Source organism: Callithrix jacchus, chromosome 10 (assembly GCF_049354715.1).
Source record: "Callithrix jacchus isolate 240 chromosome 10, calJac240_pri, whole genome shotgun sequence".
NCBI classification, from domain to species: Eukaryota; Metazoa; Chordata; class Mammalia; order Primates; family Cebidae; genus Callithrix; species Callithrix jacchus.
Window position 1 is genome coordinate 113,741,253 of NC_133511.1, and position 12,809 is coordinate 113,754,061.

General features: G+C 35.2%; 1 protein-coding gene across 1 annotated transcript; it reads left to right on the forward strand.

The window, feature by feature from the left end:
* The first annotated feature begins 1,074 nt into the window (after nucleotides 1-1,074).
* Nucleotides 1,075-5,332, forward strand: LOC100405034 (olfactory receptor 5D13-like). Its single transcript, XM_078339142.1, has 2 exons — nucleotides 1,075-1,079; nucleotides 2,741-5,332. Exons 1-2 carry the CDS (start codon nucleotides 1,075-1,077, stop codon nucleotides 3,690-3,692), a joined length of 957 nt encoding a protein of 318 aa, XP_078195268.1. The 3' UTR covers nucleotides 3,693-5,332.
* Nucleotides 5,333-12,809: the final 7,477 nt, after the last annotated feature.

The window sequence follows — 12,809 nt, forward strand, 5'->3', positions numbered from 1 at the left end:
TTTGCAAAGAAGCCTCAGTAAATGAATAAATCAATTCCTTCTGCACTTAAGTGAGTTACTCAATTGTTACTTTATATAACTTTAGGAGGAAAACAGTGTGTTCCGGTAATGTTTGCAGGAGGTAAACCCATGTGTAAATCTTACTGCTGTGATACTCACTGAGTTCTGTAAATGTTTGATTCATTACCTTTCACCATATTTCTTATTAATTGGCCTGTATTACTAGGAATTACTTTTATTCTTATGATCAGAATATTCTTCTACTTCTTTTTATGTTCACAAACTTTAGTTTCAATAAGTAGTAAGAATTGTATTCTATTGTGTGTAATTTTCAATTACATGCATTATTCCTCAAAATAATTTTTAGAAGAAAAAGTTTTGAGGTGAAGGCCAATATTTTCTAATTTCGGAATTTCTAAAATGCCTATTACAGTGCTCAGTACAGAGTAAATGCACAATTGGAAAGTCACGTCGGGTGTCACTACAAAAGAGGGAAAGCCTGTGCACAGCAGCATGAGCCCTCATTCAGCTAAACAAGGGTAACACTTCCTGGGGCTAAATGGGACATGGTGAACTTTGGCCCCACGTCTTTTGGTAAAGAAATAAAGTGTAAAAAGTGGGATGAAAAGTGGCACACAAAGAAAGGATGTGTGGGTAGCAGTATGTTGAATATATATTTAGAAATACCTATCTTGGATGAAAATGATTTTCTTTTCAAGCCCAGGATGCTCAGAGTGTGTTAGAACATCCTTAGAAAAAAATACAGATTTAGGAAAATGCTTGAAAAAGCATGTTCATTTAGAACATTTGCACTCCATGGGTTTTCTGTTAAACTGAATCATATGTTTATAAAATAACAATAAATGTAGAAGATCAAATCACAGATATCAAATGAAGTGAATCTAAAGAAGCAGTTAAAGAACCCACATGAATATGTAACATGTACATGTATATAATTTCATATATAACCCTAACCTATACAGTACTATATATATATATATATGTATAGTCATATATATATAGTCATATATATATATGCTGCACGCACTTATGTTTTCTGCAAAATATAAGTGCATGCCGTATGTCCTGGAGGCTAAACATTGTAACAACTCAGTGTAAACTGAAGAGTATCTAATCTCAGCTAATGATAAAGCCTAGAAATTTTACTGGTTGCTGTGTGGAATGGTGTTCTTTCTATGCCGACTACTATTTTAGCTTTCAGTAAGCAGTCATGACATGGTTCTGGATTAAATGGCATAAAATTGCAGTTTAGTTATTCCTCATTTTCCCTGCTAACTGTTCTTGTTTTATTCTAATTCAAGATGCTTAGAGCTCGTGGGGTTTCACTATAGCTACTTGATCTTTAGGACTCAAGATGTGTCTCAGGCATTGTGAGTTTACAATGTGGCCTTGATTTAATAGGCAAGTGTAACTTCTTTAGTAGTATTATAAACTTATACCCCAATACAAGTATAATATGTGGCTAGAGTTATTCGATCATATATACATTCATTTATTCAATAAAGATTATTGAGATTATAAAGATTACCATGTCCTGGCCTTCCATATTTCTCCTCATTAATATTATTTTATTGTGGAACAACAATTTCTTGAAATGGCAAAGAATAAAACATGAATAAAATATATATTATATTACAGATATTGCATAATATTGATATTTTCAGGGTTTATCATAACAGATAATGACGTAGTTAAAACTATGACCATGGTTCTGATGAATGAGTCAAGTTGAGATAAAATTGTTGGAAAAGATGAAGGAATTATAAGCATAGAGTATTGAAAACATTATCTGTGTGTCTATTGTAAGCAATCCAATGCAAACAAAACCAAACAAAAACCTTCTAACCAAATAAAAACCATTGTAATTCCTCTGGAAGTGATGTCTCATCCATGGAGGTTTGGAGCTAGATGGAATTTTGATGACCTGAGAATGATGTGGCAGAAAGTACTTCAGAATAACAAAAAGTATCTGGATGTATTATTATTGTTTCCAGTCCAAATTATTCAAAATGTCTGATATTAAAATATATCAAGAATAAATAACAGATTTTTACAATATTCAATAATTAGATAAATGTGGCTGATCAGGTGCATTATTCACATTCTACAGCAAGGATCTAAAATATGTGGAGAGAAATGTGTGATTAGATGTAGGGAGGTCATTGGAAAGGGAAATTCAGAAATAGCTCTAGAAACAACTGTTACCAAAATGTGATGATCATTTTTCTGAGTCATTAAATTTCTTTTTTTGAGTTCCAAGTTCTCATCATTTAATAGAGGAAGTGGAAAAATTACTGAAACTCAAAATAAGCATTGTATTGAAATGAAATAAAATGGCAATGCTTATCTTCCTCCGTGATAAGCGTTTCACTAAACTCTGACTCATGCAGAAGTTAGACTGGTCCTTCTCATGGAGCCAGTTGCCTCTGAGGCTGTTGAACCAGATCGTTTGAAATACACTGGAGCCAACTGCACTTTTGTTCTTGCTCTCTCAATTCCCATATTCCATTATTACATTACCAAACAATTAATATGCACTGTATAATTGTGGTATTAGTATATTCTAGCGTTTGAAACAATGTAATGGTTAAAACTAATCTTTTCCATGACACTATGGATAAGCTCTAAACCTCATTTTACTCAGGCCTTGTCCTCATTTTACTCAGCCTTGTCCAAATACTTCTTGCATCTCTGAATCAACTTTTCTATTTTGTCCCAGGGACCAGGAAAATCAGACTTCTGATGTCACCTTTGTCCTCTTGGGCTTCTCAGAATATCCAGACCTTCAGGTGCCCCTGTTCCTGGTCTTCCTGACCATCTACACGGTCACTGTGCTGGGGAACCTGGGCATAATCATGGTCATCAGGATCAACCCCAAACTCCACACCCCCATGTACTTTTTCCTCAGCCACTTGTCCTTTGTTGATTTCTGTTATTCCACCACCGTTACACCCAAACTGCTGGAGAACTTGGTTGTGGAAGACAGAAGCATCTCCTTCACAGGATGCATCATGCAGTTCTCCTTTGCCGGCATATTTGTGGTGACAGAAATATTCATGCTGGCAGTGATGGCCTATGACAGATTTGTGGCAGTGTGTAACCCTCTACTCTACACAGTTGCAATGTCCCAGAGGCTTTGCTCCTTGTTGGTGGCTGCATCATACTCCTGGGGGATAGTCTGTTCCTTGACAATTACCTTCTTTCTCCTGGAATTATCCTTCAGAGGAAACAATATCATTAATAACTTTGTGTGTGAGCCTGCTGCTATTGTTGCTGTTTCATGCTCTGACCCCTATGTGAGTCAGAAGGTCGTTTTAGTTTCTGCCACATTCAATGAAATAAGCAGCCTGATGATCATTCTCACCTCCTATGCTTTCATTTTTATCACTGTCATGAAGATGCCTTCCACTGGGGGGCGCCAGAAGGCGTTCTCCACGTGTGCCTCCCACCTGACCGCCATTACCATTTTCCATGGGACCATCTTTTTTCTCTATTGTGTTCCTAACTCCAAAAGTTCGTGGATTATGGTCAAGGTGGGCTCTGTCTTCTACACAGTGGTCATCCCCATGCTGAATCCCTTAATCTATAGCCTCAGGAACAAAGATGTCAAAGAGACATTTAGGAAGTTAGTCTTTACCAAATTACTATGTCTCATAAAGTCTAGAAGATGAATATTCCTATTCAAGAATATTGTGCAGAACTGCCCAAAAGTCTAGAATTGCTAACAATCCAAATTTCTTTTTCAAACAGGAAAGCAGTGCCTGTGTTTAATTTAACCCCAGTTAGGTGGTTTTTTGACATCTGTTTAAATTCTAGTAGATTAGCTAACAAGTAACACAGCAATATAATCTCTAATGATCTAACTTGTCATTAAATCAGAATTTGTTATGTAAAGATTTCTGAGTTAATGTACATTTTCCTTTTGCTGCCCAGGTAAACTTTGTATTCTTTTTCAGTTGTTGGAGAATGGTCTTGTAGATTTGTTCTGAAAATTTATAGCTTACCATGAAGGTGGATATAGCAAATGCAATACAGTAAACTAAGAGAGGTTCAGTATTCAGACACTAAATTTAAAAGAAATAGTTATTGAATTCCACATAGTGTGCATTGGTGTATTCTAAGAGTGTATAAGGCATATGTCTGCCCACGAAGTCCAGAATGTTGTTTGGTAGAATTATATTGGTTTACATAAAATTTTATTTGTTCATTGTATACAATATATCAAAAACAACAATAGCCACATATTTTAGAAATAGCTATTCTGAAATCTGAATTTGTCATTCTCGACAATCTATTTCTATATAAGTTATATGTTGATCCATATCAAAATACCACAAAGGTCAGTGATACATAACATTAGGTAATTATTATTATTTTATCTATTTATTTGGCAGTTATGCTAATATCAGCAGGTGCATTGTGGCTGTATTACCTAGTCTAACATGTCTAATGGGAACTCATAGACCTGCGTAATAATTGAGTAGCTCAGCCTCTATGTGACTGTGATCCTGTGAACCACTGAGCTAGCTGAAGTATTTTCTTCCACCCTTGATGGGAGAGTCACAAATGGCAATGTACAACAACAAATGCTAGTTCAAGCTTCCATTCATGTCATGTCTTTTAACATTCTTTTAGGCAAAGGGAATCACATGGCTGGGCCCCAAGTTAATGACTGAGGAAGGATATCTACCTCTTATCGTAGAATTGAAAAGTTACAAGACTAAGAGCATAGATATAGAAAGGCATGAAGCATTCTGCCTAATATTTCTGTATATCTCAATTGTTGGGGAACTTCAGTTAATGGGAAATTATCCTTCTTATTTCAGATAACTTTGGTCTTAGTTTGACAAAAGTCTTCTGTAAATTGATGATGCATTTAATTGGCTTAACTAAATAACCGTTTTTGTTGATTGTTACTTGCTGTTCGTTGTTCATGTTGGGACAAGGTCTTAGTAAATTTCCATATATCATGGTTCCAATATTCCTGCCCTTCATGTTGAAATAAAAATGACAATTTCCTGTACTATATAGCTTTATTATAAAACTGTTTAACCTAAGCCACTTATCTTATTACTTAGTAATACATAAAAATATTTTATAACAAACCATATTATGTAACTACAGTATTGCATAATTTATATAACTTCTAATTGTTCTTCAAACAGGGCTCATATACACTCAAGCAAATGTTCCTGTAAAGTACATTAATAGGTTGTGTGCATGTTAATAAAAACATTTTAAGAAAAAAGAAAAATATATTTAGAGAAACTGAACAGTATAAAATCAACTATATTTGCCACATTCTGTAGGTCCTTGGATTTAAAATTCTATTTGAAAAAAATTACATGATAGATATTAGGTAAATTATAATTTGTAAACTATAATTAGCTGAGCAAAGCAATATCTTAAAGTTCTTTAGTTATTTTTGCTATATGTTTTTGTTTCTATTTGTCTATGGCTGAAATTCCAGTATTGCCTTAATAAATAATTATACCCTTCCTCTCAGGTGGATCACGAGGTCAAGAGATCGAGACCATCCTGGTCAACACGGTGAAACACCGTCTCTACTAAAAATACAAAAAAAAAAAAAAATTAGCTGGGCATGGTGGCACACGCCTGTAATTCCAGCTACTCAGGAGGCTGAGACAGGAGAATTGCCTGAACCTAGGAGGCGGAGGTTGCGGTGAGCCGAGATCGCGCCATTGCACTCCAGCCTGGGTAACAACAGTGAAACTCTGTCTCAAAAAAAAAAAAAAAAAAAAAAAGAATAATATCAATTTATGTAAACTCCCTTACATAATAGAACAAGAGGGGATGCTTTCCAATGCATTTTATGAGGGTAGATTTGCCACAATAGAAAATTACAAACAAATTACTCTCATAGATGTATCTGTAAAATACTACAAATATAAAAGTCAAATTCTTTCATTTAAAATGTTACTATTTTGTATGCAAGAGAGATTTAATTCTAGAAAGCAAGACTGAAATACCATTTGTATTCTACCATTGTAAATGACCACATTAACAAAAGATAGAAAAATATTTAATTATTTCAATAGATGTAGAAAATTATTTACTAAAACTCAATAACCATTTGCGATGAACAGCATAGCCAAATATAAATGAAAGAAATATCATAATAAATGGGAGAGCTCATTCACTTTCTTCTCCTTGGCTAATGGAATATCAACAGCACAAAAGTCAGCGTCACTGGAGTTTTACTTAAGGGAGGACACACTTTTTATTCTCAGAGGAATTTGAATCAGTAACTACAGAGTCAGAGACAGAGGTAGAAATAAAACTGGGAATGACCTAATTTTCTTTTGTTAGCTGGTTTCTTGTTATGTTCTGCCAGTTGATACATTAGAAAGCCATTTGGAGCAGGTGTTGTCAGATGCTACCTGGTTCTCATTATTTACTATATACATGTGGATGAAGTCCCACTGATGACCTTCATTTTGGAACAATGTTTAAAATTGGTGACTGTTTTTTTGGAATAAACTGTAGTGATCTCCTTCAGAGCCCCAGCAGTGTCCCCTCCACTGAAGGGAGAGTCCTGCATCTACAGGGCCTTTCCTTCCCTGGTGAGGGTCTGTTAGTATCAGCACCCCCTAAACCTAGGGATTGCATCTGCCACCTGTAGTTATTCCCATGTTACTTCTAGGCTCATTTTTCTCCCCTTCCCTCCTGTCCCCTGAGGTCCGCTCCGGTCCCTGCCCTTCATTTATTTCCTTCCTTCCTTCCTTCCTTCCTTCCTTCCTTCCTTCCTTCCTTCCTTCCTTCCTTCCTTCCTTCCTTCCTTCCTTCCCTCCCTTCCTCCCTCCCTCCCTCCCTCCTTCCCTCCTTCTTTCCTCCCTTTCTTCCTCTCTCTCTTCCTTTCTGCCAACTCCCTCCCTTCCATGTTAAATCAGCAAGTGTTGAATAATTTCCTCTAATGTTTTATCTTTAAAAATGGCTAGCACGATTTCTGTGTCCTTGAATGGAGCCTAAATGATAGCCAGAGTGTTTATAGGCAACAGAATTTCAAACAGAGGTTGATCTTGAATACAACTTTTAAAACTTTGTCCAAATATGAGACTGAATTTCAAGACTAGTGGCTTGAGTATGATACTGTTTTGCAAAGATAAATAAATAGAAAAGAGGAATGTAATTGAGAATTTCTAGCAGATTCATTTATTTTTGATGTGTTATGCTACAGATCAGCAACATAAGGAGGGACTTCTCAGTGAATGGCAGTGGGTTTACTAGGTTTCCACGCCACACCAAAACAAACAAATAAAAAGCATGATTTCTAGCTGGGTTATAGATTTAACGTTAAGGGAATCTCCACTCTCAGGAAACCAGTTTTTGGCTTTTGCTAACAATACATTGGAACAAACTGTAGTGATCCCCCTTAGAGCCTCAACAGTATCCCCTCCACAGAAGGGATACAGTTTGTATTTTCTAGTGTTTTCTTCATGTGAAATAATACAGCATGAAATACATTTTGTCTGCTTTTTCTCAGTAACATTCTTTTGAAATTAATTTGCATGTCTTTTTATTATTGTGTAGTATCTTATCGTACGAATATACTACAATATATTCATTTACCTATTGACTGAAACCTGAGTGATTTCCAGTTTTTGACTATTACAGTAAGATGGCTATGAACATTTCCGTCAGAATCTTTGTAAAGGCACATACAGCACTTTCATATCCTTTTACAAGTACTTAGGAAAGATAGCCAAATCCTATGGTAGGTGTATGTTTACCTTTTTAAGAAACTTCCAAATGATCTTTAAAGTGGCTGCATGATTTAAAATCCTACCAGCTGGGTATGATAATTCTGAATGTTCCCTATCTTGGGCAAATAATGTTATGGGCATCATTTTCAATCTTAGAAGCGGCGTGGTGGCTCATGCCTTTAATCCCAGCCCTTTGGGAGGCTGAGGTGGGTGGATCACGAGGTCAAGAGATCGAGACCATCCTGGTCAACAAGGTGAAACTCGTCTCTACTAAAAATACAAAAATTACCTGGGCATGGTGGTGCGCGCCTGTAATCCCAACTACTCGGGAGGCTGAGGCAGGAGAATTGCTTGAACCCAGGAGGCGGAGGTTGCAGTGAGCCGAGATTGTGCCACTTCACTCCAGTCTGGGTAACAACAGTGAGACTCTGTCTCAAAAAAGAAAAAAGAAATGTAATGCTATCTCACTATGATTTGTGTTTGCATTCATCTAACAAGTAATGAAGTTGAATATATTTTAATGTGATTATTGGCTATCTGTACTTGTTTGGTAAAGTCTATATTCAAGTATTGTGTCTATTTTTAATTCCATGCCTTTTCTTTTTATTGGGATTTGATTATTATTTAAAATAGAACTCTTTTTCCCCCTCAAATTTGTGATTTGAAATATATCTATGAGTATGTGACTTATCTTTCATTCTCTTTATGATGTGTTTTGAAAAACAGATACTCTGGATTTGGGTAATAATGTATACAGAAATGCAAAGTATGTGAAATATCAAAAAATATATTTTTAAAAAAATTGGAAGAATTGAAGATTTATTAGTAAACAAAAGGAAACAAACCATTGCGGTTTAGGAATACAGACAGGCAAACTGAGACTATAATAGAATAAATAAAATAGAATCCAGATATAATCCAAGAAACATAGTCAGTTGATCCTTGGAAACGTATCTGAAAAAAACTGGGTGATTGAATGGGGGAAAATAACCTTTACCTCACTCCATACAAAATTAATTTATTTATTATCAAATTAATTAAGCATAACAACTGAAACGCTGAGGCTTCTGGAATAAAGAACAGGTGATTATCCATATGAAAATAAACAAATGAGACTTCATCAATAGTTAGAAGTTGCTTATCATCAAAACAGATCATTAAAAAATGAAGAGACCACCCATAGACTAGAAGTAATTATCTATAGACTGAGAGTGTTTATTAATATATAGAGTTGTCGATTACTATATATATATATATATATACACACACACATGCACACACATATATACTTTACAAATCATTAATAAAGAAATTAAATCAGACTAATATGCAATTACTCTATAAAATATATGAATGGATAATAATCTCACGAAATATTCCAACGTTATATGTGTTCAAGGAAATGTAAATTAAATCTCAATTTACACACTATGATTGCTTAGTTTTAAAAATGATGAATTCTTTAAAAAGGCAAAAATACTATTTTTCAAAACTTACCATTCCCTGTTGTCACATCATTTACTAATGTATTGCTTTCCAGAACTCTCAGATGTCTGTTTAGAAGTGTTCCCTCTAGCTTTGTTTATGTTCTCTATACTCTGTCTTTGCTACAAGTTGTATCAGTTCCTCATAAATGTCACAAAATTTATTACGTTTCTGTAATAGCTTTTTGACATTGGAAACACCTTTCAGGGTCTGGTGAAGCATATGACACAAGAAAAACATAAAAAAAATACATAGAAATATAAATCAAACATATTATATTTATGTAAAACTACCAAATATTAAAATTATTACCTTGTATAGAATTGTATATTTGTGCTTTATTATTCATAGTAGATAGTATCTATATCCATGTATATTACTTCACATAATTTAAAATAAAGATGGTCATGGTACTATTTTTAGATAGATGGTTATATATAATAATAAAAATATATCTGTGATTTCTTTGGTTAGAGTATTGCTAATAGTACTATACTTTGTGGTCTACCTTTCTAATTAAGAACACACTAAATTTCATTTAAACACAAATAACTATGTATTTTCTCTATTTTATGTCATAATAAACTAGCAGATTGTCAATTTTTCTTTTATTATTTCTGATAATTGTATTTTTAATTTCCAAAATAGTCATGTAAATATTTTCCAAATGATATGCTTCGCTCGCATTGTCTTGCCTTATGAAATCCGTATCCATAAATATTTACTTTAACCTTCAAAAATCCTAATGTTAAATAATTTTCACATCGCTTTTGAAAAATCTTACTGTGGTAAAAATACTTAACATGGGCAAAACCCTCTTAAAAATTTTTTTTTATCATCTGTTAAGTTCTGGGCTACATGTGGAGATCATGTAGGATTGTTACATAGGTATATACATGCCATGGTTGTTTGCCGCATCCATCCCTGATCATTTACATTAGGTATTTCTCCTAATGCTATCCTTCCCCAGTGTCCCATCCTCTGCTACCCCTCCCCTATCTCTCTCACCTCCCAACAGGCTCCGGTGTGTGATGTTCCCCTCCCTGTGTTCATGTGTTCTTATTGTTCAATAACCACTTATGGGTGAGAACGTGTGGCATTTGGATTTCTGTTCTTGTGTCAGTGTGCTGAGAATGAAAAATTTTAAGTACATAATAAATTATTTTAAAATACATTGTACATCACATAGTGCAACAGATCTGTAGAACAAATTCATCTTGCATAACTGAAAATGTGGACCCATTGAACAGCAGCTCCCAATTTCCTCCTCCCCCTAGGCCCTGGCAAACACCTTTCTACTCTCTGTTTCTATGAGTTTGCCTATTTTAGATACTTCATACAAGCAGAATCATAATAATGTAGGACATTTTCTTGACCCCTTCACAGGTCTCATGACAGGGGTGTCTTGTTTACTCAGCCTGCCCTGCTCAACTCCTTGCTGAAGGGGGCATGAGAGTGAACAAGTGCAGGAACTGGAGCGAGCGAGTGCAGAACCAGCTGCTTTGGTGCTGTCAGGAGCAAACTCAATGTGGGCCCCACAGTAGTATCCAGGTGGTGTGCCCAGGCCCCAGAGGGTCTCTTGGCTCTGTTGTTTGCAGACAGCAGTGTGTGACCAGCTCAATGGGCCCTTTGCCTGGTCACATGAGGAAACTGCCTTCCACCAGTGAGGGCAAAGGACCAGTGTGACAAACCCTTTAGGTGCCCACACCTGGTGCATCCTGAATTTTTGCCTGGTGCCCAAGACAAATGAGGTCATGTGGATGAATTGAAGGATGGTGAATGTGGAGAATTTTACTGAGTGATGAAAGCAGCTCTCAGTGGAGAGGGAGGAGCTGGAAAGGGGATGGGAAGGGAAGGTGGCTTGCCCCTTAAGTCAATCCACCTCTCTACCTCTCTTTTCCGAAGTCAAGTTGCTTTATTCAGCCACTTTCTCTGAAGTCAAAGTCACCTCTCTCTGATGTCCAGCCACTTCTTCCTGAGTTTCAGTCGCTTTTTCCCCTCTGCCAGCTGAGTCTGGGATCTTAAAGCTACAGGATGGAGCGGGGTGAGCCATAGGTAGTTTTGGAAAAGATAACATTCAATTGGTAAAAAGACATTATTCAGAAAGAACCAACTGGGAGAGAGCAGACAAATACGGATGGAAGTTTTCAGTTTGGGCCACAGGTTTTATTTAGGCTTGAAGGTGGGGTTTTTCTGAGGATCTGCCCGTCTGCTGAGAATTTCTCTGCCTCCTGTTGCTATCAGGAACATATTTGTACTTCTGTTGCTAACTTATTTAATTTAGCCTAAGGCCCTCCAGGTTTATTTCTGTTGTCACATATAGCAGAATTCTCTTATTTTTAAGGCTGAATAGTATTCCATTGTATGTATATACAAGATTTTCTGTATCCATTTATCTTTCAATGGCTACCCATGGTGGATGTAACACTTTATATTTTCATCAACAATGTACAAGGGTCTTATAACTCCAGAGTCTTGCAACACTAATTATTATTATTATTTTTTTTATAATAGCAACACTAATAAGTATGAGGTGATATCTGTGTGTTTTTCATCTTGTAATTCCCAGATGATTAGTGATTTTATCTTTTCATGTACATATTGACCATCTGTATGTCCATTATGGAGAAATCTATTTTAAAGTCCTAGGCCTGTTTTAATTGGGCATTTGGCTGGTGCTATTGAATGTAGAAGTTCCTTATGTATTTTATATATTAACTTTTATCAAACATATGATTTGCAAATATTTTCTTCCATTTCACAGGTTGCCTTTTCACTCTGTTGATTGTTTCTCTTGCTGTGCAACTTTTTAGTGTGATATAATCTCACTGATTTATTTTCACTGTTATTCTTTTCTTTTTGTTGGCGTATTTAAGAAATAATTGAGAAAAACAGTGTCTGAAAGATTTCCCCCATGTTTTCTTGTAGGCATTTTAGAGTTAATGGCCCTAAATTTAAACTTTTAATCTATTTTGAGTTGATATTTGTGTATCATGTCATAAGAGGATCTGATTTCATTCTTTTGCATGTGGATATCCAGTTATCCTGACACCATTTGTTGAGGATACTATTGTTTTTTCTGATTATGATTCTTGGTGCATTTGTCAAAGGTTCATTGTCTGTATGTATGTGGGTTATGTCTAGGCTTTCTATTCTGCCCAATGGTCTATCTGTGCATTTATATGGCAGTGCAATACTATTTTACTTATTGCAACTTTGTAATATATTTTGAAATCAGGAAGAGTGTTGCCTCCAGCACGTTTCTCTTTTTTTCTTGTTTCCTTTGGCTATATTGATCTTTCATATATTTACAAAAAATTTAGTTTTCTATTCTATTTTGTAAAAATAGGAATCTAAATGTAGGTACTTAATTAACATTTTATTAAATCCTTATATATAGTTGAGTAGAATGAACGTTTTAACAATATTAAATTTTCTAATCCACGAACATGGGATGTGAAGCACAAAGTTAACAAAAAGATGGAAATGATAAATGTTAGAACAGAAATAAATGAGATAAGTAACATAAAAAATAGAATAAATCAATAAAACTCAGGTTTAAAAAAATATAAATGTAAA